General features: G+C 43.2%; 2 protein-coding genes across 2 annotated transcripts in view; both read right to left on the reverse strand.

The window, feature by feature from the left end:
• Positions 1-18,626, reverse strand: part of POLN (DNA polymerase nu) — a 156,925-nt gene extending 138,299 nt beyond the window's left edge. The window contains exons 1-2 of the mRNA XM_013045794.2: positions 18,510-18,626; positions 3,309-3,452 (exon numbers count right to left, since the gene is read on the reverse strand). Of these exons, the coding sequence (XP_012901248.1) occupies positions 3,309-3,447 (139 nt within the window). The 5' untranslated portion in view covers positions 3,448-3,452; positions 18,510-18,626. The remainder of the gene's footprint in view (positions 1-3,308; positions 3,453-18,509) is intronic.
• Positions 5,214-18,626, reverse strand: HAUS3 (HAUS augmin like complex subunit 3). Its single transcript, XM_004772279.3, has 5 exons — positions 18,510-18,626; positions 17,075-18,110; positions 15,478-15,917; positions 13,995-14,223; positions 5,214-5,547 (listed from the first exon to the last, which is right to left on the reverse strand). Exons 2-5 carry the CDS (start codon positions 17,981-17,983, stop codon positions 5,314-5,316), a joined length of 1,812 nt encoding a protein of 603 aa, XP_004772336.1. The 5' UTR covers positions 17,984-18,110; positions 18,510-18,626; the 3' UTR covers positions 5,214-5,313.
• Positions 18,627-23,968: the final 5,342 nt, after the last annotated feature.

Here is a 23,968-nt window from a genome sequence, read left to right on the forward strand (position 1 = left end):
TCTGAGGGGAGTATTTTCAGCTGGCTGGACATGCTTCATGCAGCCTCTCCAGGACTGGGGTGCTCCCGACACGTCGTGCAATCCTCCAGGACACAGCTTCAAGTGCAGAGTTCAAAAGGAGGGTTCCTACTGGAGGGCAAGATAGAGTCCTGCCCTGGACACGACACACACCACCTGAGCACGCATCCCACTAACAGGCACGTGGGTCACACCCGATGGCAAGGAGACAGAGCATGTAGTCTGAAGGGCAGGACAAACGCTGGCATGGAGTACAAGTAATCTCTGCCCCAGAAGTACTCTGGAGCAACACAAAACGCCCGTGGTCAGGAAGTGGGAAAGACAGCCACAGGTCAGGACGATGCCTACCTTGAGCAGAGAGGGAGTTCTCACAGAGAAAGAAACTTCGAGATTCTGGATGCAAGGCCACGGAAGTCCTCTTTATCTTCATTCGTTAAACTAGTTTAAGTTTTTGCATATTTTGTGTTTTCACAGCAGAGAACAGGTAAGTATGTATGTATTCATAAAAGATTTTATTTATTTGACAGAGAAACAGCGAGAGAGGGAACACAAGCTGAGGGAGAGGGAGAAGCAGGCTTCCCGCCGAGCAGGGAGCCCACATGGGGTCAGATCCCAGGACCCAGAGATCATGACCCGAGTTGAAAGCAGACTGAGCTTTCAACCTAAATGACTTAAATGACTGAGCCACCCAGGTGCCCCATAGCATAGGGGTTTTAAATAAAGATCACTCTGGGACACCTGGGTGGCTCAGTCGGGCGGCTGCCTTCAGCTTGGGTTGTGGTCCCAGCGTCCTGGGATAGAGTCCTGAGTCAGGCTCTTTGCTCGGCAGGGAGCCTACTTCTCCCTCTGCCTCTCCCTGCCAGTCTGCCTCTCTCTCTGACAAATAAATAAATGAAATCTTAAAAAAAAAAAAAAAAGAAAGAAAAGAAAAAAAGACCAATCTTGCAGCAAGAAGACGTACACAGTCCAACCCTTATTGGGTGTGCATCTTGACATTCCTCAGCCCAGCACGTAAGACATGTAAACCCTGAAGTGACATATAACACTAATGTTTGGTTTTACTTGTTTGTAATAACAAATATCTGTAGTTACTCTCACTGATTTATGAGTTCGATTTTTATATTTATTTAGTACAAAATGGGCTTTAGAAATGAAATGCGGATTTACAGTATTCTCCTTTTAAGAGTAAGGGTCGGGGTGCCTGGGTGGTTCAGTGGGCTGAGCATCTGCCTTCAGCTCAGGTCATGGTCCCCGAAGCCCTGGAACCAAGCCCATCATGTTGGGCTCCCTGCTCAGCAGGGAGCCTGTTCCTCCAGCTCCTCCCTGCTCGTGCTCTCTCGCTATCTCTGTCACTATCTCTGTCTTTCAAATAAATAAAGTTAAATTAAATTTAAAAAGAGATAAGGGTGTGACACAATCACAGCTCAGTGTGTGACTAGAGTCCAGGAAGCAACTAAATCTCAGGTCCAGCATCATGCATCAACAATCCACCAGCAACCCAACTTAACTAAATCCACATTAAGTAAGAACTAAAACTGGTGAGAAGTCTGTAGCAGACGGATTCCAGGGTGGTCCCACAACCCCTGCCTCCTAGTACTCACACCCTTGAGTGCAGGTGGGATTTCTGGCTTACTCATCACACACACAGTACAGCACCTGTGACAGAAGTTCACAATCACATTGCAGAAGACTGTGATGTAGTCTCACCAGAGAAAAAGCAAGCTGCTATCAGTAAAGCTGCGCCTCAGGGGAACCACGTGGAAAGGAATGGAGGGTGGGTTACTAAAGTGAAGAGCTGGGGAGAACCGAGGCTCTCAGCCCAGGAGCCTACAAGGAACTAAATCTGCCAACAACCTTGCGAACTGGAAGCAAATGCCTCCCATTTGGGCTTCAGATAAGATCTGAGCTTTTGCAGGTATGTCTGCATTCTAGCCCAGCAGAGGATGGAGCCAAGTTATGCCCAGGCTCCTGACCCACAAAAACTGGGAGATAACAAATATGCCTTCTTTTATGTCACTAAGTTTGTAGTAACAGCGTTGTTCAGCAACAGACAATACAGAATCTTTGTGAAATGTATGCGATTTTTCGAAATCCAGTAACACTTAAAAGAAAAATAGTATCTTTTCCCCATCACCTCTCAATAAAATTTGTGAAAACTACAATTTTATAGGGTATTTGAAGAGCATCACAAGAGAGTTCACAAGATGGGCTAACGGCCCTAAATCTTTCTCAAGTGAGACTCACACTGAAGCTACCAGAGGCATTTCATTATTGCTATCACTATTTCTTTTTTATTCCTATCAGTTTTTAAAGGAAAGTACATTTCCACCTCTGTCAAGTGCACACTGCTATTTTACAAAAGTATACAGAATAAAGGAAAAAACTCGATGTTTAAATATTTATCTTCTTTGCTACCCACACCCCCACCCCCCAAAACATTATCAACTGCTAGGTATGTGGTCCATATCCAAAACTTCCTAGCAGTTCATTTACCAATGACTTTCTATTTTGAGGCTCATGAACAACAGATGCCTGAATACGAACAGATCGCAAAGTTTGGTGCTACTATATCTTAATCAAGAAACTACACTTACACAGCTTTTGCACTTATTTGTCAATGCTTTCAATGACTTTGTCACACTCAATTATATCTCATGTATAACTTACTATGCAGAAAAGAAATGACAAATTATTGGCCCAGACTTAAATATTAAGACACAAGCAACAACAAACTGCTTTGCAAGTAAAACAAAGAACTGGTGTTCCAAAAGTCTCAGTGACACTTGTGCGCCCACCCCACTGCTATGTGACATCATAAACACACACACCTGAGAGCTCATAGCTCTCGGGCAGTGTAAGAGAGACACACAGTCAAACCCCCTTCTCCCATCTGCCACACACAGCAAGGAAGTACTACGTCCATGTGCATCAATGACCCAAGAGCCTAGGGCCGAAGCAAGGGACACTGTGAAAGAGCCTAGCTCTTCTGAGGTTACTGAAATAGCTGACTCGGATTCTCAGGAAATGTCTGACAGGAATGTCTGGGATAAGGAAGACAGTGTTTCCATTTTAAAGCAGTAAGGGCCGAGAGAATGTGCACTCTAGTGAGATGCTCAGTCATAACAGAATGAGAATAAACCAAGACCCAGGCTCCACTTGTCTGTAGCAAAAACCTCCCTACACAATAGAAGGTTCCTGAGAACAATTCTGCTGTTTCCTTTTCAAATCTTAAGAAACAATTAACATTCAAGGTAACAAAAGATAGAAATATGATTAGAAAAATTACTCACTCTTTTCATTCTCTCTCCAATTCTGAGACTCCACTAAATCACCTGAATGCATAGCAGACATGATCTTCTGTGCAACATTGGAGAGTGGTATCTCACAGAGATCAAAGCCTACAAATGCCTTATAATTTTCCATTTTCATAAATCCTAAACATAAGATAAACATCCACATATTAATTTTGAGACTTCAAAGTAAGCAGCACATTACAGCCAGAGGCACTCATACAAATTACTCTAATAATGACCACAGAAAATAGGTAGCAGTTGCCTCCATAATCAATGATACAAAAGTAAGAATGCAGCAAGACAGAAGCTCACCTGGAATATCCTGGTAAACAGGGAACAAAGAATACATTTTCTAGTCAAACAATTTTGAAGCAAGCAACCTATTCATGTTACTTCCTGAGTTCTGAAACCAATGGCTATTATGATCTTCAAATATACAAATCTAATTACAGAAAAATTATTTTAATTTTTAATCAAATTTAATTAAATAAAAATATTTAATGGACTGAGGTAATTTATCTGATAGACACACAACCTGACATCATCTTGTGCATGCTACTCTACTGGCCCCTGGGCTGAGCCAGTAAAGGTCTGGAAGAGACAGTACAAATCATCACGTAGCTGGTCATACATCTATCCTATCTGGCACAAATCTGAACAGAATTTGCTGTTTCATGAGCCAGGAAACCAGGTGACATATTTTTCCACATTACTGGAGAAAAGAAAAAATTGAAATAAATTCTCTATTCCACTGTAGAATAGGAAAAAAATTTAAAAAGGAACAAGTCGCCCATGAGGAGCTAATACCAAAATCTTAGACAAAATGTTATAAATTTTTCATGCATATTTAGATTTAATAAATATAAATTTTTAAATAATGTAAAAATACTATAATTGGCAAGATATTTTTGTTCAAGATTATAAAAATTATCAAGACTTATCTGTCACCTAAGTATACCCATATTCTGATGGATATAATTAAAGAATTCCACAAATACCACCTAAAATGCATAGCTTTTAGACTGGCATTCCATATTAAAAAGGCAATATATTCTGGAGCAGGAATATTCTTTTTTTTTTTTTTTTTAGGAATATTCTTGAAGGTAATACTCTAGCTTCTTGTTCCTCTATAAATCTTATATTGTATGTATCACAGGCCACATATACATCAAGTACTCAAGAAGCATTTGATATTATAATGGATAAATAAGCTACTTCAAATGATTTCATACTACTCAAAATAATTTCTAATTGTCCAAATAATATATTTGTATCCCAACTAAACAATCTAAGACTTAAGTATTTTCACTCCAGAGAAACTAATTAAAATAGCATTATACATCCTCCAAGAAACCACTTGTATGGTATTTTCAAAATGAGTAAGTCACATGGAACTCCAAGTACTATTAAGATCGGTCCTGTAGAAATTCTGAGCCCCCAGGACCCAGCTACTAAAATGAACAATGGTCAAAGGACACCTGACATTCTTTGGGGCACAAACAGGAGCAAAGAGTCTCAAAGTCTACAGCAGAGAATTACAGGAATTACAATTTCAGTGGCTGAGTTTTACTTTATAACCAAATACAAGGGGACTTGGCTATTCCATATATTAAGGTCCATAGGTTTAACAATGCTGATTCTAAGTTCTACAAAGGTTTAAAATATTTAACAGTAGAAAATTCCTATTTCTAAAAAAATAATAAAGGAGAGAGAGAACTATTTCTATTAAGAAATATTTACATTATATAATAATATTCTTTCCCTGTAAGTAGAAAGTTACCAGAACTCCATGCCACCAAGCAAATGTTCAATTCATAGAAGGCACTGGTACTTTGAACATACTATACACAGAAAAAAACAAACCAATGTGATACTTGAATTAAATGAAATATTCCATTGCCCTCAAATTTAAAATATTGGTAGGGTTTATTAGATCTATTTTCCTAATATATAAAACATTAAAACATAGCATATTTAGTAAAGATTCAGTTCTTAGTAATTTTCAATCTTGAAGACCAACAGCCTTAATCTTTGACTGGTTTTCTAAATTCTCCACAATATCTTTCAGATAATCTTCATCTTTTAAAAAATATACATATAATTCTCTTTCCATTTGATGCAGTTTATTAGATGCCAGAATTTTTCTCTTTGTCTTCACATCAGCAAGAATATCAGTAAGAAGATGATTTAGCTTATTCAGTTGGGACTCAACTTGATGAAACTGCTCTGTTAACTCCTAAAAAGAAAATAAAAATGCTTTTACTATAAAAGCTCTATTTGTAATAGCAATTATAAATTTAAAATGTAATTTACAGGCAAAGAATCCAAACAATAGGGGCACCTGGGTGGCTCAGTCTTTATTGGCTCAGGACATATCTCATCTCAGGGTCCTAGGATGGAGCCCTGAGTCTGGTTCCCTGCTCAGCAGGGCATCCGCTTCTCCCATGATTTTAATGACAAATGAACTTCAATTAAAAGGGTTTTTTAAAGATTTTTATTTGACAGAAAGAGACACAGCGAGAGAGGGAACACAAGCAGGGGAAGTGGGAGAAGTAGGCTCCCCACCAAGCAGGGAGCCCAATGTGGGACTGGATCCTAGGACCCCAGGTTCATAACCTGAGCCAAAGGCAGGGCCTAACAACTGAGCCATCCAAGTGCCCCTAAAAATCCACAAGTTTAATATAAATTCTATGTAAAATCAATTGCAACAGCTTTCCATAGGTAATTTTAAGGGATTCAAAGCAAACTGTTCCTCCCGGAAGAGTCCCTGATACGTACACTGTAGTGCATATTCATGCATTCAGCCTATTACCAGAAGTCTACCATGTGCCAAGCACTGTTTGAGAGACTACTGATAGAAGAACACCATCTCCTTCATGGAGTTTATACTCCACTTAATCGACTGCACCTTGTTTTAGCCTAATCTTGGTCTATGCTAGATAAAAGTGGTGCTGAGAAAGTCTTGAACTGAAGCAATTACCGATAAAAGAATCACCTCAACAGAAATCCCCATTTTTCTTTTTTTCACAGTGTTACAGAAGATAGAATTACATGTAACATTCAACAACCCCAACTTGCCATGTAATTCTCCTCCTTAAGAACTTAAACACGCCACTGCTTTTCCCTCTCCATCTGTCCCAACTCCTGCTTGCTGTCCTCTCTCTCTCACTCTCTCAAATAAATAAAATCTTTAAAACAAACAAACAAAAAAGGGGTGCCTGGGTAACTCAGATGGTTAAGCATCTGCCTTCAGCTTAGGTCATAATCTCTAGGTCCTAGAATCTAACCCTCTGGCAGACTCCTGGCTCAGCAGTGAGCCTGCTTCTCCCTCTCCCTCTGCCTCTCGCCTATGCTCATGCTCTCTCTCTCTAACTCAAATGAGTAAACAAAATCTTCTATTTTTTTAATATTAATTTATTTGAGAGAGAGCAAAAGAGAGAGCACAAGCAGGGGGCAGAGAAAGAGGAAGAGGGGAAAAGCAGATTCCCCACTGAGCAGGAAGCCAGATGTGGGACTCAATCCCGGACCCCAAGATCATGACCTGAGCCAAAGGCAGACAGATGTTTAACTGAATGAGACACCCACGCACCCCTAAATCTTAAAAAAATAAGAAGAAGAAGAAAAAGAGGGGCGCCTGGGTGGCTCAGTGGGTTAAGCCGCTGCCTTCGGCTCAGGTCATGATCTCAGGGTCCTGGGATCGAGTCCCGCATCGGGCTCTCTGCTCAGCAGGGAGCCTGCTTCCTCCTCTCTCTCTGCCTGCCTCTCTGCCTACTTGTGATCTCTGTCTGTCAAAGAAATAAATAAAATCTTTAAAAAAAAAAAAAGAAGAAGAAGAAAAAGAACCTAGACATGCCAGACCCTTTACATTTAACATACAGCCTCACTTCCTAACACCAAAAGCTATTTATTAACAAGTTTCCATGGCTTTCTAATCATGTATTCAACTTCTGTAAATTTCCAGCCACTATCACCAAAGAGAAAATCTAAAGCTCTATCTCAACCTTTTGCATCTTCTCACCGTGGTCCACGAGCATGGGGATCACCTGGGATATTTGTTATGAATACAAATGCCTGCACCCCACGCCACACTAAATTACTCAAACTCCAACAGGCTCCCTGGTGATTCTAATAAACAAATCCAAGAACGACTGCTTTACACCAGTCATAAATGCCAGTTTCAGAGAGCAATTACACTTTAACAAAATCAGGTAATATTTACATTAAGTGGTTCCCTTGAAGAAAAACTTGGTAAACTTGAATGAGAAACTTCAATCTCACCTTCAGTTTCACTACTAAAGATCTTAATAGTTGCTAAAATAATATTCCTATAGATACTGAAAAATATCCCTCATTAATAACGAAAGTGAAAATTAAAATTTATACAGAAGACATTTTTATATTTTACTGGGTTAGAGAAAAACATTAAATGATGACTCTCAATAAGATTATAGTGAATCACCATAGTGATTCTAGGATGCAATCTTTCACATTTTAAAATATCTGAAACCCATAGCAATTTATAATCGAGAGCATCATGTAATTATTAGCCACTCGTAAGAAATGTTTTATCAACACTAAAAAAAATTATTTTGATAAAAACATTTAACATGAGATCTCCCCCTTAACAGATTTATAAGAGTACAACAGTACTGCTAACTACAGGCACAACTTTTTAGAGCATGCATGCACCTTCCATAATTGACGCTTTGTATCTGTTGGTTAACAACCCGTTTCCCCCTCCAATCCCATCGTTCTACCCTCTGCCTCTGTTGAGTTTGACTATTTAAGATATCTCTGTAACTGGAATCATGCATTATTTGTCCTTGTGACTGGTTTATTTCATTCAGCATAATTTCCTCAAGGTTCATCCATATTGTCGCATATTACAGGATTTCTATTTATTAAGGCTGAATAGTACTTTGTGTGTATATATCACATCTTCTTTATCCATTCCTCCACTGGTAGATATTTAAGTTGTTTCCATAACCTGGCTATTAGGAATAATTACAATGAATGTAGGAATGTTAATAATTCTTCAAGATCCTGATTTCAGTTCTTCTGTTTAAATACCCAGAAGTGCAATTCCTGGATCATAGGGATCATTAATTTTTTTGAGAAAACTCCATACTGTTTTCCACAGCGGCTGCACCATTTTGGACTGCTACCAGTAGTGTACAAGGGTTCTAATTTCTCCACATTTTCACCAACACTTTTTGATTTTGCCTTTTTTTTTTTTTTTTAAGATTTATTTGAGAAAGACAAAGTGCATACACATGGATAAGCTGGTGAGCTAGGGAAGGGCAGAGGGAGCAAAACCTCAAGCAGCTGGATGCAGTCCCAGGACCCATGTGATCCGACCTGCACTAAAACCAAGTGTCAGACACTTAAGCGACTAAGCCACCCAGGTGCCCCAATTTTGCTTTTTTACTATTAGCCACTCTTAACAGGTATAACGTGATACCTCATTGCAGTTTTTTTTTTTTAAAGATTTTATTTATTTATTTTACAGACAGAGATCACAAGTAGGCAGAGAGGCAGGCAGAGAGAGAGAGGAGTTAGCAGGCTCCCCACAGAGCAGAGAGCCCCATGCGGGGCTCGATCCCAGGACCCTGGGATCGTGACCTGAGCCAAAGGCAGAGGCTTTAACCCACGGAGCCACCCAGGCGCCCCCTCATTGCAGTTTTGATGTGCATTTTTCTGATGATGGGTGACACTGAGCAACTATCCAGATACCTGTTGACTGTCTGTATGTCTTCTTTGGAGAAAGCTCTATTCAAGAATTTTTAAAAGAATTTTTAAATTGGATTATTAGTTTTTCTGCTAACACCAATATTCTCAATGAATAGCATAGAAAAATAAAGACAACTACTTTGAGTCCAAAAATATAGAAGAACTGCATGTTAAGTGTGAAGCTTTGAAACACCCTAACCATTTTAACTGTGTATATTTCATTTAATGTGTACATTCAAGAGTGATACGATAAAAATCTATCCACACCTAAAAGATATCTTCTAGTAAGTATTCAATAAAAATTCTCAATAACAAAGTATTGTGTGGGAATGCCTAGGTGGCTCAGATGGTTAAGTGACTGCCTTCAGCTCAGGTTGTGATCCCTAGGATCGATTGCTACATCTGACTCCCTGCTCAGTGGGGAGCCTGCTCCTCCCTCTACCCCTTCCCCTGCTTGTGCTCTCTCTAGCTCTCGTGTGTTCTAATAAATAAATAAAATCTTTGGGGCGCCTGGGTGGCTCAGTGTGTTAAAGCCTCTGCCTTCGGCTCAGGTCATGATCCCAGGGTCCTGGGATCGAGCCCCACATCGGGCTCTCTGCTCAGCGGAGAACCTGCTTTCTCCTCTCTCTCTCTGCCTGCCTCTCTGCCTACTTGTGATCCCTGTCTGTCAAATAAATAAAATCTTTAAAAAAATAATAATAAAATAATAAATAAATAAATAAAATCTTTAAAAACGTATCATGCCTATTTAACAGAAAGATTTTTTTTTTTAAGCAATTCATAAAAATGATGGCATACCATATGATCGATGGTCTCTAGTAGACATTTAAACAGTGCTGGTAACAAGGAAAATAGGTGTGACCCCTCGGAAAAGCAATACGTCCGCAACAAATGCCAAAAAAAAAGTACATACCTTAGAAACTCAATCATCCTACTTCCAAGAATTCATCCAAATTAAGGATTCAACAACAAAAAGCTATATACACAAGATATATGTGATAGCATTCAAGAGCAAACAAAAAAATGAAAACTACCAAAAAATACTCAACAGTGGACTGGTTACAAAAATTACTATAATATTAGTAATTAAAATTATTCAGAGGGAAAATGTTTATTTCATAATTCTAAGTAAAAAGGAAGAATTAAAAAAAGATGTGTAAATAAAGGTGAAAATCTTATACCTTCAAATACTAACCAAAAAAAGATGGCATAGAAATATTAGTAATAAAAGAATGGTAAGACAAAAAGCGCAGTTAAGAATAGAGAAGATCATTATGTAATACTAAATGGTTCAATTCACTGTAATTCAAACCACCAGGATAATAATTCACCACAATTTTAAACTTAGATACACAGCTACTGTGTAAGTTAGGTAGTTCCTCACAAAATTAAATACAGAATTACCAAATGATCCAGCAATTACACTCCTAGGGATATACTCAAAAGAAACAAAATCAAGGACTCACAACAGCCAAAATGTGGAAACAACCCAAGTGACCATCAATAGACAAACAGATAAACAAAATGTACTATATGCAAACAATGGGGTATTACTGAGCCATAAAAAAGGAATAAAATTCTGACACATGCTACAACATGGATAAAACTTAATCATACAATTAGGATCTAGAGTAGGGAAATTCACTGAGACAGAAAGTAGAATAGAAGTTATCAAGGCTGGGGAGGAAGGAGAGAAAAGTTACTGTTTAATGTTTCTATTTGGGATGATGAAAAAGCTATGAAAACGCATAGTGGTCATGGTTGTGCAATATGTGAATGTACTTTTGTACATAATGCCCCTGAATTGTGTATGTACTTTTGTACTTAATGCCCCCGAACTGTACACTTAAAAATGGTTAAAGCTGGGGCACCTGGGTGGCTCAGTGGGATAAGCCTCTGCCTTCGGCTCAGGTCATGATCTCAGGGTCCTGGGATCCAGCCCCAAATCCGGCTCTCTGCTCAGCAGGGAGCCTGCTTCCTCCTCTCTCTCTGCCTGCCTCTCTGCCTACTTGTAATCTCTCTCTGTCAAGTGAATAAATAAAATCTTTTTTTAAAAAAAATGGTTAAAGCTATAATTTTACATTTTCTGTATTTCACAATAAAAACCTTATTTAAAAAAATTAAACACAAGCATTCCCGTTCCAAGGAAAGGCGGGCAAGTTATCCAAATCCTCCCATGAGAAAAAAGTGAAAGGGCACCTGGGTGGCTCAGTAGGTTAAGCCTCTTCCTTCAGGTCAGGTCATTATCTCAAGAGTCCTTGGATCAAGGCCTGCATCGGGCTCTCTGCTCAGTAGGGAGCCTGCCTCCCCACCTCCCGCCTCTCTGCCTACTTATGATCTCTGTGTCTAATAAATAAATAAAACTTCTTTTAAAAAAAATGTAAAAGGCTAAATGAAATATTTTTTAAAATTAACAAAACAAAAGCTTCCTAAAATCAATGAAGAGTAACAAGACAAGAAAAGGAGCTCTAAGTCCATAAAACATCCCACATTGCTAAGGCAAGTCTAGGAGTAGCTTCACTCTAGGGCAACTGCCAATCTTGGAAAATCAGAACCTACGATTCTTTTTTTTTTTTTTTCTTTTTTAAAGATTTTATTTATTTGCCAGAGAGAGAGAGAGAGAGAGAGAGAGCACGCAAGCAAGTACACACAAGCAGGCAGAGGCAGCAAGAGAAGCAGGCTCCCTGCTGAGCAAGGAGCCCGATATGGGACTTGATACCATGACCCTGGGATCATGACCCGAGCCGAAGGCAGTGGCTTAACCCACTGAGCCACCCAGGTGTCCCAGACCTACGATTCTTTTTTTTTTTTTTTTTTTCAGACCTACGATTCTTGAGATTCACAAGATGAGTGGGAGAAAAATCAGTCCAAGGTCTACAGAACATGGGACATCAAATGGGAGACCTCCTTCATAATAAGCCAAGGACTCACAGTACACCAACAATCATAAGACCAGAATGGTCCAGAAGTGGAAGAGCTCCTGGATAGAAATACATGCCAGACAGGAATCACCTGGGTCCTCCAAAGACTCTTAGACTTAACTGGCCCTGCCCATAGTGTCTAACGCAAGGATAGGAAGGCAAAAAACACTTAAGAATCTTTTATTCCACAAGCAGCTCTTTTCACCAGAAAGAGAAGGATTTTATTTTTATTGTACACCTCAATAAATGGCGCTGGGACAATTTGCTTATATGGAAAAAAATGTGAGTGTGCACGTGTGCACACGTGTGCAGCTGGGAGACACCTAGGAAGGTCATCTTCAGCAATACAATCTACAATAGCAAAAACTGAAAATAACTTAGATGTCTGTCAACATAGATAATTAAACTGTCAGATTTCATAAAATGGAATACTAACTATATAAAAGAGAAAACTACAGGGGTGCCTGGGTGGCTCAGCTGGTTAAGAGTCTAGACACTGTGATCTCATGGATTGTGAGATGGAGCCCAACCAAGCTCAGCAGGGAGTCTGCTTTAGATTCTCTCCCTCTGACCCTTCCCCGTGCACATGTGCACTCCCTCTCAAATAAATAAATAGATTAAAACAACAACAACAAAAAACTATAAATGAACTAGAGCTTTACATATGGCAACATGGATGAAACTCAGCATCTTAGTAAATAATAGATATAAGAAACCACATACATAAACTTCAAAAACATCTAAAACTAAACAATATACAGTCTAGCAGGGCACCTGGTGGCTCAGTTAGTTAAGTGCCTGACTTCGGCTCAGGTCATGAACCCAGGATCCTGGGATCACATCCCACATCCAAGCTCTCTGCTCAGTGGGGAGTCTGCTTGTCCCTCTACCCCTCTCCCCACTCATGCACACGCTGATGCTCTCTTTCAAATAAACAGAATTTAAAAATATATATACAATCTGGGCGCCTGGGTGGCTCAGTGGGTTAAGCCGCTGCCTTTGGCTCAGGTCATGATCTCAGGGTCCTGGGATCGAGTCCCGCATCGGGCTCTCTGCTTGGCAGGGAGCCAGCTTCCTCCTCTCTCTCTCTCTGCCTGCCTCTCTGCCTACTTGTGATCTCTCTCTGTCAAATAAATAAATAAAATCTTAAAAAAAAATATATATATATATACAATCTAAGAATATATATATGCAATAAAAGTATAAACAAAAGCAAGCAAATGATATAATTAGATGTAGTTCTCCTTGATGAAGGAAGAGAAATGCTATTAGGAGAAGCAAGCTGTCACAGAGCATTTCAAAGGTAAAAGCCCTCTAATTGTTGAGACAGGTAAAATACAGGGGTGGTTTGATTTTTTCTTTAAATTTTTAGTGTAAACATTATGTAACCTTTTAAGTCTGAAATTGTAAAAAAAAAAATTTTTTTTTTAAAGATTTTATTTATTTATTTGACAGACAGAGACCACAAGTAGGCAGAGAAGCAGGCAGAGAGAGGAAGGGAAGCAGGCTCTCTGCTGAGCAGAGAGCGGGGCTCGATCCCAGGACCCTGGGATCATGACCTGAGCCAAAGGCAGAAGCTTTAACCCACTGAGCCACCCAGGCGCCCCGTAAAATTTCTTCTTAAAAATTCTATGTACAGGGGCGCCTGGGTGGCTCAGTGGGTTAAGCTGCTGCCTTCATCTCGGGTCATGATCTCAGGGTCCTGGGATCGAGCCCCGCATTGGGCTGTCTGCTCAGCAGGGAGCCTGCTTCCTCCTCTCTCTCTGCCTGCCTCTCTGCCTACTTGTGATCTCTCTCTGTCAAATAAATAAATAAAATCTTTAAAAAAAAAAAAATTCTATGTACATTGATCAAAATAATCTGAAAAATATATTTATATGTGAACAAACAATAGGATATAAAAAAATAAGTTTTATAGTAGGGCAACAGGATCTGGGGTAGTATTTTCCTCAAGTTAACGTTGTCTTTAGCATCTTTTACAACAAGCATATTTTTTCTTACAGCATCTTCGGTTACAATGGTGAGTACCCACCTGATCACTAAGCAAAAGCTGATTTCCTCCTTGATATAAGGTGTCACAAAGCATGTCCACATCATTATTCAGTTTGGACAGAAAGAAACAATGTTCTTGAGCAGAAACTGCCAACTGATCTTGTACTAAAGAAACATCCTTTTTTAATTTCTCAGCCACTTCCTCCAGGTTTCCATGGGTTATAAATAATTCTTTTTTCTTATTCTCTCCTTCTAAAAGTTGATAAAGCCTAAAATTTGAAAATAAAAATTATAGGAGAAAATTCTCAAATCAGTACAATTTTCAAAATTATAATCTTTATATTGAGTATTGGGTATCTTTGTGGATATGTAACAGATTAAAAATATTAACCTGGAAAAAAATTAATCTGTCTACTGCTAAATCAAACAACCAAAAACATTCCAGCTAAAATACTCTCTCATTACAGGGCACCTGGGTAGCTCAGTCAGTTAAGCTTCTGCCTTCCACTCAGGTCATGATCCCAGGATTCAGTTCTGCATCGGGCTCCCTGCTCAGCGGGGAGTCTGCTTCCTCCTCTCTCTGTCCCTATCATGCTCTCTCTCAAATAAATAACATCTTTAAGAAAAATAAAATACTGGGCCCCTGGGTGGCTCAGTGGGTTAAGCCTCTGCCTTCAGCTCATGTCATGATCTCAGGGTCCTGGGATCGAGTCCTGCATTGGGCTCTCTGCTCAGCAAGGGTCCTGCTGATTGTGTGTCTGCCTTCCGCTCAGGTTCTGATCCCAGGGTCCTGGGATCCAGCCCCACGTTGGGCTCCACATTCCGGTCCCTGCTCAGCAGGGAGTCTGCTTCTCCCTCTGTCCCTTTCCCTGCTTGTGCTTGCTCTCCCCCTCTCAAACAAATAAAATCTTAAAAACAAAAAGAATAGATGATTTTCCTCTACAACTCGAAAAAAATCAGGAGTAAGATCCAGATTGTTGAGGACTTTGACTACTTTAGTCCTCTAATTTTTGTATCCCTATACCATCAACTGGTTTGACATCCAGAAGAGGCTGGGAGGGAGCATTCATTTTCACAGATTCACCTGACCAAAAACAAAGTCAGTTTCCCCTCTTCTCTCTGCTGACACCTTCTCTAAATGCAATCAGTTCTCTGCCTAGCAATACCGGTGTGTTTCTATTCAACACACCAAGCTGTATTCAAACTCCCTGTAGTTAAAACTCCTGCCTCAATCTCAAATAAGGCATCTAAATAATGGTGCCTAAAGGTGAGTAAAACCTTGTACAGTCACTCCGCCAACCCATCCACCTCAGCTCTAAAACAGCTACTCCCAGATTTAAAATGAATGGAAAAGGGAGCAAAATATTCAAAATGAACGAGTCATATGTGAGAAAAATGAAAGAAGAGTACAGAGGGCCAAAAACAGAAAGTGAAAAATGTTTTAAACTTCCACAGTATTAGTTCAAACTCTCTACAGTATTTCACAAAAAACAAAAAATGACTAAAGAAACAAAGATACACACCTGTGAGTAGAACAGTCCTTGGTATCAATGGTATTCCTTGGATTTATCTGCTGAGATACTAATGGATCTGTTAGCATTTCTAATCGCTTGTGGAGCATCCTATTACTTTGACTAAGTTCTTGAACCAAATTTTCAAGTTGACGATATATGTCCCAGTGCTTTCTCAATTCAATTTCATATGATAACTGTAGAAGTTCAAAAGAGGCTTTTTGCTTTATCAACTGATTTAAAACTAACTCTTGTCTTGCGGTATAACAGTCTTGTTTAGCAATCTGTAGATCAAAATCTCCCTTTACAACAGGCATATTCAATAACTGGGCATTCTCTTTTACCACAGCAGGCAAATTTTTATCTTTTATATGAGAGATTTGTTCTTCGAGTTTCAGAATCTCACTCTTCAAGTTAGAAATTTTAGCATCCAAATTATCTTTGCCAAGAGCCTACACAGAAATAGCAATTACATTTAAACCAAGAAGTATAAAGTTGAAAGTTTTAACATAATTTTACTTCCATTTTAGTTTATCAGATATTGTGCTAATAAAAACTAATTTCATGTTAACAAAAGCCAAAATCACAGCTTAAAAAAGGGAAAGCGTAGGTTAAGCCAAAAGTAAACTGCTAAGTTTTAATACTATTACTACCATATATATACAGTAATGGCTACCAAAACACACCCCCTGTAGCGCAGAAATCACCAAATGCATATGTACACTAAGTTTCTCTCAAAACAAAAACTATCGGGTGCCTGGGTGTCTCAGTGGGTTAAAGCCTCTGCCTTTGGCTCAGGTCATGGTTCTGGAATCAAGACCCGCATGGGCTCTCTGCTCAGCAGGGAGCCTGCTTCTCTGTCTCTCTCTGCCTACTTGTGATCCCTATCTGTCAAATAAATAAATAAAATCTTTAAAAGGAAAAAAAAAAAAGTATCCCAGTAGCTATTCTCCTAGTCTGTCAGTTGATTTTTAGCACTTGTAAAGAGTGACAGAACTTCACACATTATTCTAAAGTCTGTGTCAGTTACATGAACTAACTTGGTGCTCATATTCAGTTTCAGCTATATTTTCACTCAGTTATCTAGGGGTTAAATTACCAAGGCAGCAAGCTTTCCAAGAGTCCAGCTGGATATGTGCACTACATCCGTACATTCTCAACTAAAAAGTCAGGGTTTCAGTCCACTGAATTGGGTCCCTGACTTCAGCAGCACCAAACAAGGAGCAAACAAGGCAGAATACCCATAACAAAGCAACAAGGCTCTTTACCCAAACATCATGAAAGAGAGGAATTTCAGTGTCCTCTGAGTCCGAACCAACACCAATTTCAAATTCAGAAAAAGTGCTTTGTTTAAAATTAGCTACTGCGATAGGGTTATAATTACTATTTTTGCCCTCCACTGATACGAATATCTATTTGTATGAAACACTGACACACATCAAAACTAAGCACTGAATAAACACAAAATAAGAAAATGTAACTTAAATTTCTTACATTCTGTTACAAATGTACTTGTTTCATCTTCCTTCCTAAAGTACTGTAATATTAATACATCTTCCATTATGAGCAATAATTACTATAGGAATCCAGTCTCATTTCTCATGTTTACCTTGCTAGAGAGGCTATGAAGATTCTCCTCTGCCCACTGTATCCTTGACTTCATGCTTAAATTACCAGCTTTCAAGTGAATTAACTCATGTTGAGCACAAATGTAGGCTAGCTGCAACCTTGCCATCTCTAGCCGTCTCTCTCCAAGGATTTCTTGATTATCACAAATAGATGGTGCTTGTATATCTAACAGTTGAAAATTTTCTTCATTTGAACTTTCAACTACTTCGTGTATACCGGGAAAGAACTGTTTTTTGGTATATAAGGTTAACGCGGCTGTGCTTTGCTCTTCCTGGCTTAGATATTTTTCCAAGGAAAACTGAGATAAAAACACCAGTGGGTTTGTCCCTTGATCCAAATTAGAATGTCTGAAGAACATCATCAATTTAGCAACTCCATCAGTAAGCGCCTGAAGTTCACTATTTATCTTAGTATTCATAGCATTCAGAATTCCTTGACTCTGCTTCAGCCTTTTAGTGGCTGCTGCTTCTTTAGCATTTAACCTCAGAGATCTGTGGCTTGTTACGGAAGCCATTAACTGGCATTTATTACGTCGCTGAATTTTTAGGTTCTTTAATTTCTGCAGAATCTGAACCTCAGTCTCTAATTTATCTAGCACTTTGTCATCCAGGGCAGATGTCTTCAAATCAGAAGTCTTACAGGTTTTAAGAACTTCATCTAATGCTGCTCCTTCTAGGATAGGCTTGCCTGATTTTTGAAGAATGCTAAAAGCTTCCAATTCTTCTTCAGACAATACATTCTGTTCATTCACATTCCCACAAAACCACTTCAGAAATGATTCATCTTCAACAGTCTCAAACAACCAGTCAAAATCTTCCCCATTAAGAGTATCAGCTTTAGGATAATTGATTTTTTTTAATGTTTCGACAAACTCTTTTCCACAACTCATGGTTTAAATACCCAATTTCTTTGTGATGGATATGGATTTATGTTGACAGTTAGAAAATAAACCCCAATATTAAATTTATGTTAAGTCCATAGAGAAGGGAAAAAATATTTTTAGAATTTGACTTCTCCTGGGGGAGGAAAAACAAGTATTAGACCATAAATAAAATAACTGTATTTGTAAATGGACGATACTGATAAATATGACAACATCTGGGAACCATCTAACCCAGAGGGAGTTATAGCTGAAATGTTTGATGAAGATAAACAAAATAAACTAAGATATTACTGAGAACACTTTAAAACAATGAAAACCTGCTTAGCAAGAAGTCTTTCCAAAGATAGTCATTAAAAATACATTGTATCTTACGGAGCAGATGAGTTCATGCATTCAGTCTTCAATTCAGAATAAATATGTCTAAAACAGTCCAAGCCAGCCTGTGGCTCGCAGCCTCTTCCCCCAACCCGCCGTTCCCAAATAAGAAAACAAATAGGTAACGTCCCCGAGGCAGAGTCAACAAGATGCTAACCTCCGGCGACTCAGTGAGCACCCGCCATTCGCACAGGAACCGATGTCCACAGACGGTCCAGCTAGTGCAGCCAACGGCGGGCTCAAGACTGTGAAGAACCGCCCTCACAATGACCTTAAAACTCAACGAAAGAAGAAAACTGTCACGCTGTGTGGTGAGGGCCGACACCCGTCTCGCAAGGTGCACAAGTATCAGGTCGCTATTCCGAGCACCCAAAACTACACAACCGTGTAGCTCAACTGTACTTCCGAACAAAAAACTAAAGCAAAATAACCCCAAACCCGAGCACCAAGTACCCGCCAGGGCACGAGTCCCAGAGAACTAAGCACCCGTGGTAAAAACACATGGGCATTTGCGGGTCTGTAGCCAACGCCCCGCCGAACCACCACGATGACCTCCCTAAAGGAGCCCCACGGACGGTGGCCAGCCGCACAGACGCACGTGCGACACGGATGCAGGTCAGTAACACATCCCAGCATTAAAGGTAAACCGCAGACCCCAGCCGCACAGGCCCCGGCGCCCGCGGCCCCGCCCCCACCCAGGCCCCGCCCCCGCCGCGCGAGACCAGCCGCCGGCGGCCCCGCCCGCCCAAAGAGCACCAGACCGCCGGCCCTCGAACCCCGCGCCCGCCCGAGAGGACCCGCCCGCGACCCTGCCCCGCCCCCGCCTCGACCCCCCACCGGAAGGCCACTCACTCTCCCGGGCGCCGCGCTCCCCGCCGACGCCCACCTCTCGCTTGCATTCGCACTCCTCGCCCTCGCCTGTAGCTCCAAGCCCTGCGGACCCCGACTGTGCCGCGCGGGCAAGTACCCGCGCGCCTGAAAGGAGTCCCCAGGGTTGCCTGGAGAGAAAAATCGGCGCCGCTCCCACAGCCCCACGCCTCGGAACGGAGAGGCCCGCGCCATTCACCTTTGGAAGCTCCGTTCGCATCCCTCAGAAGCCCGCCGCCGCATTCCGCGTCTCGCAATGCCTCACGGGAGCGCTGCCACCGCGCGCGCGCAGACGGGGCAGAGGCAGGGCGTGGCTTGACCGTCTGCGCAGGCGCGGCGTCGGAAGAGGCGGGCCTGGAGGGGAGGGATTATGGGGCGGAGTTGAGCAGGGCGCTGTCCCGCCCCCCGGCCTAGCGCCCCGCGCTGCGGGCGAGCTGGTTGGCTCCCTGCCGCAGGGGCGGGGCCAGGATGCGCAGGCCGGGGTGGGGGTCTTGGGGCGGGTCGGGATTTGGCGCCCGGAGTGCTGCGGCGGTCGGCGTCCCAGGACCCGTGCTTCAGCGCGGGCGGATTCGCGGTCCTGCCGTCCAGTTCCCCAGACCCGCATTCTCTAAGTAGGCCGTTTTCAGGGACGGACGGCCGCAGCCCGGGGCCGCCAGGACCGGTTACGACGAACGCGCCCCCGGCAGGTCCCGGGAGCGGACGGGCTGCGGGACCCCGAGCTGGCGGGTCGCGTCTGGGGCGGATCTGGCTGGGCTGTCCTGACTCGCTTTACCGGCTTCGGCGTTGAGCGGTGTCTTGCAAAGCCCGCAATCCACGAGCTCTCGCCGGGCCTCGAAGCAAAAGCCGACTTCTCTACATCCCGTTTTTCAAAACACAACTTTAAAAAAAAAAAAAAGGTTTATTCATTTATTTGAGAGCAGGAGCATGGGGAATGGGGAGCGGCAGAAAGAGAAGCGCGCTTTCCGCGGAGCAGGGAGCCTGATGCGGGCCTCGATCTGGCGGCGTTGGGATCATGACCCGAGCCGAAGGCATGCGCTCCACCGGCTGCGTCGCCCGGGCGCCCCTCAAAATACAACTTAGAGTTGAAAATATAGAAACGTACATGGTAGTGTATGTGGAAGGTCAATCAAGAGGGAAGCTGTTTCCAAGGACTGTCCCAGGCCGAGGACGTGGGTGGTCAGTCCACGAGTGGGGAGACCCCTGCACCCCACCTCCGCAGTCCGTGCGCACCTCGCCGATGCCCTACAGCCCGGAGCGGTCACACCTGCGGGGCTGCCCTGGGCGTGCGGCCACGGCCACTTGCATCCCTACCGCCAGTCGTTTCCCTCCACAGTCTTACACAGACTGACCTCCCGATGTACGTGCTTCCGGCCCTGTCCTTACCCCCGAGTCGGTTCTCTCCACCCCCAGCATCCAATGACCTGAAGGTCGCTTGTCCGAGACGAAGTAGTCTCGGGGGAAAATGGAAGGACAGAAGTCTTTCTGAATAATTTTTCTTAATCTTTTTACGGGGAGGGGAAAAAACGGTCTAAGGCAGAAATCATGGATGCATCTTGAGTGGAAGATACTTATTAATCCTTCATTTTTTTAAAAAATTTTCTCTTCTGAAAGGGAATAAAGCCTAAAATGATCTGAAAGGCAAAGATTACAGGGGGAAACATTGAAATTGATATCCCGCCTGAAACAAGCTGGGACTGGACCAGGGGAGGAGAGTGGTGAACTCAGAAGCAAGGTTGGAGCCCATGGACCAGGAGAACTCCCCTTGGCCACTGACCTGGGGGGCAGAGATGGGGACTCCTGCCTCCCCCCACCCAGGGGAGTCCAGCCGCCTGGCAGGAAGTGGAGACTGTTCAGACAGCGCCTTAGGACATTTCGCTGAGGCGGCAAAGTTTGGGGGAGAGAGAGGAGCAGAATTACCCTAGGGAGGGGGTGGGGGAAGGGTTTGGGTTTGTTTTGTTTTCAGATGAGAGGAACTTGGGGATGTTTATAGACTGTGAAGAGGAACTTAGAGGAGAAGGGGCTGCTTTTTGGAAAGATCCCGGTGGGACAGGAGGGTAAGGGACAGGAGGATAAGGCATAGGAAGGTGTTCTATAATCCTACATTTCAGTGCAACTCCTAGGTCATTTCCTGGGCCCACAAATTCTCCATATAACTTTGAATTGCTGACCATGATTATTACTTTGAAAGATGTTTGTGGGGCCAAAAAATAAATAAATAAAGCCATAAAAACATAAAGTAGAAATCGCGATGTTATTAGCTCCCAGAGTACAAACAACATACAGTGGGCTTAATCATGAAGCCCCTGAAGCTGGCTTTGGAATCTCATCAGGGCATTCCTGTACTCCGGCTGCACTTGGGATTGAAGAAGCAAAACGGTCACACTTACTTCCAAGATGAGGTTTCTTTGCTCCAATCAAAATCGTTCGGGGTTTTAGTGGGGTCCTTACAGAGTCGAAAGATGAAGGGAACCCACAGATGAGCCTTGGTGGAAGGGGGCAGGCCAGGCCCTCAGCATCCTCCACGCCCAGCTGTGAGCCATGGTGGACTTGCAGATTGCTTTTTCTCATCTCCTTCCTGTAGAAATCTTCTTTCTCCTGCTGATACTAAAAAGTATTCTAGGTTCTGGACAATATGTTTTTAGATAGTCTAATACTAGATAGAAGTCTGATGATAAAGATCACTTATTTTTAGATGCAGGTTTGGGTATGGGCAGGGCTCCATTCTCAAACAACTAGAGGAGTCGGAGGCTTTTCCAGGCAGAGGAGTGACATTCTCAGTAACAAAAGTGACAAAAAGGTGGCCAGAGATGGATTCCGAGAGGCTCCCGGGCCTGGGGGAGAGCAGGAGCAAGCTGGCTCCTGGAGGGGCTGAGAGCCGCCTTGAGGGCAGAACCCGGAGCCAGGAGGGCCAGAGACTCTCAGCATCTAGCTGAGCAAGAAAGTGACACTTTCACTCTCCCTATTAATCCTGCCTAGTCAGAAGAAAGCAGAGGGCATCAAGGAAGAGGGTGTGAAGAAAGTGATTCTGTCTTCCATCAAAACTCAGGAACAGGTTGGGGGTAGGGGCTCACCAAGATAGTTCAACTAGGGATGGGAAGAGTTTGGGGGTAAAGGGGTTCTGAGGAAGGGGGCAGTGAGGGGCCTGATGGGCTCAGGGGCTCATGAAGACCCTCCAGAGAGACTTAGGAGGCAGAAGGCAACAAGGAGGCAGCTGAGAGCCACTGGGAGCTAAACGGGCAAGTGGCATAATCCCATTTACATTCTGGAAAGATCTTCATGCAGTTAGCCTGCACTGGGGGCCTGGGGTAGCTAGGGACTGGGAACAGAGGAAAGGAAATGGCATGAAAAGAACCTTGCCACCCAATTTTGGGGGCCCTAATCCTAGCAGAAGTGTGATGGGAAGACACATAGCAGCAGGTCAGAGAGGGGACTGGGAGCTGGGAGGCTGGTGAGTGTGTGGGGATGGAAGGGAGCAAGGGTCAGAGTGGGAAGCAAGCATTAAAGGTGCAGGAGCAGATGGGGAGAAAGCAGTCCCCTGGGATTCATTCTGAAGGCTTTGGGGGTGGGGAAAACAAGACCACCTGAGGTCCTTCTGCCTGCCAACAAGAGCTTGGGCAGGAAGGCTGACATGGAGGCAGGCATTCCCCTTGAGGGGAGCTGCCTATAATCCAGGCAGAATATGGAGATGGATTCTGGTGGCCAGAAGGCTTACCCTGAGGACTAGGGTCCATTCCTAGGCACCCCCAGACTCAGGGAATGACTTGGGGAAGGTGCGTACCTGCTCTGAACCGCAGTTTTCTGTCGTGAGGACAGCGGGCTCTGATTTCACAGAGTGCTTAGCACAGCTGCTGGAGCCCTTCTGAGCTCCATAAGAGGTGGCAGATTTAAAGTTCTAGCAATATTTGGAATTTAAAAGTCACTCATTTATATTCGCACCCCAAGCCCAGCTGTGTTCTCAGTAGGAATTCCCTTGTCTTCCAGAGGTGCTCCCAGGGGACTCATCCAAATTCAAGAGGTGAGTACTGCTTCCTGCTGGGGGAGGGTGGAGGTCGGTGCAGGTCCTCTCCCAGACACCCCAGAACCTGCTGGAGGAGATCACTGAGCCATTTCCAGTGTGCAGTCGCGCAACAGGGGTGGGGGGAGGAAGTCTTGTTCTGGCTACCCATCTCCCCACTACCCGAGCATTTTGTCCCCTAGTTGCCTTGTGCTGGGACCACACCATTTCATATTCCCACCCTGCACAGCAGTGGGCAGAGGCCATGCCTGGGATATTCTGGGGACACCAAGGACAGGTCCAAGGAAGGTTACTCAGGGTGTACCCCTGCCAGCCAACAGCAGCCGTGTGGAAAGCGCATGTGGCTAAGAACACCTGCTGTCTACTCTAAGGCTGACCACCCCATGGGCCAGCTGTCCTCACAAGACAGTGCCCCCACCCCAGGGCCAGGAGCAAAGTCAGAAGGCCAGAGGCAAGGGCACCTGGTTGGCAGATGGTGGAGGCGGGGTGGGGTTCCACTTTCATTCAACTGAAGTTGAATGACTCCAGTGACTGGAGGCAGCAGCGAAGGTGATGTCTCCGTGGTGGCTGGCTGGCAGTGGGGAAGGACGGCGGTCTGTTGGGCCTCCCGAAAAGCAGAAGCTGGGGACAGGGCAGTGAAGACTGCCAAGATCACCAGTGGGCTCAGGCTCCCCATGGAGGATGAGGGGAGGGGAGCCAAATATGGTGATGGAAAGAACTGGAAGCCACAGGGA

Source organism: Mustela putorius, unplaced genomic scaffold, assembly GCF_011764305.1.
Source record: "Mustela putorius furo isolate JIRA1106 unplaced genomic scaffold, ASM1176430v1.1 tig00000083_pilon_pilon_pilon, whole genome shotgun sequence".
NCBI lineage: Eukaryota > Metazoa > Chordata > Mammalia > Carnivora > Mustelidae > Mustela > Mustela putorius.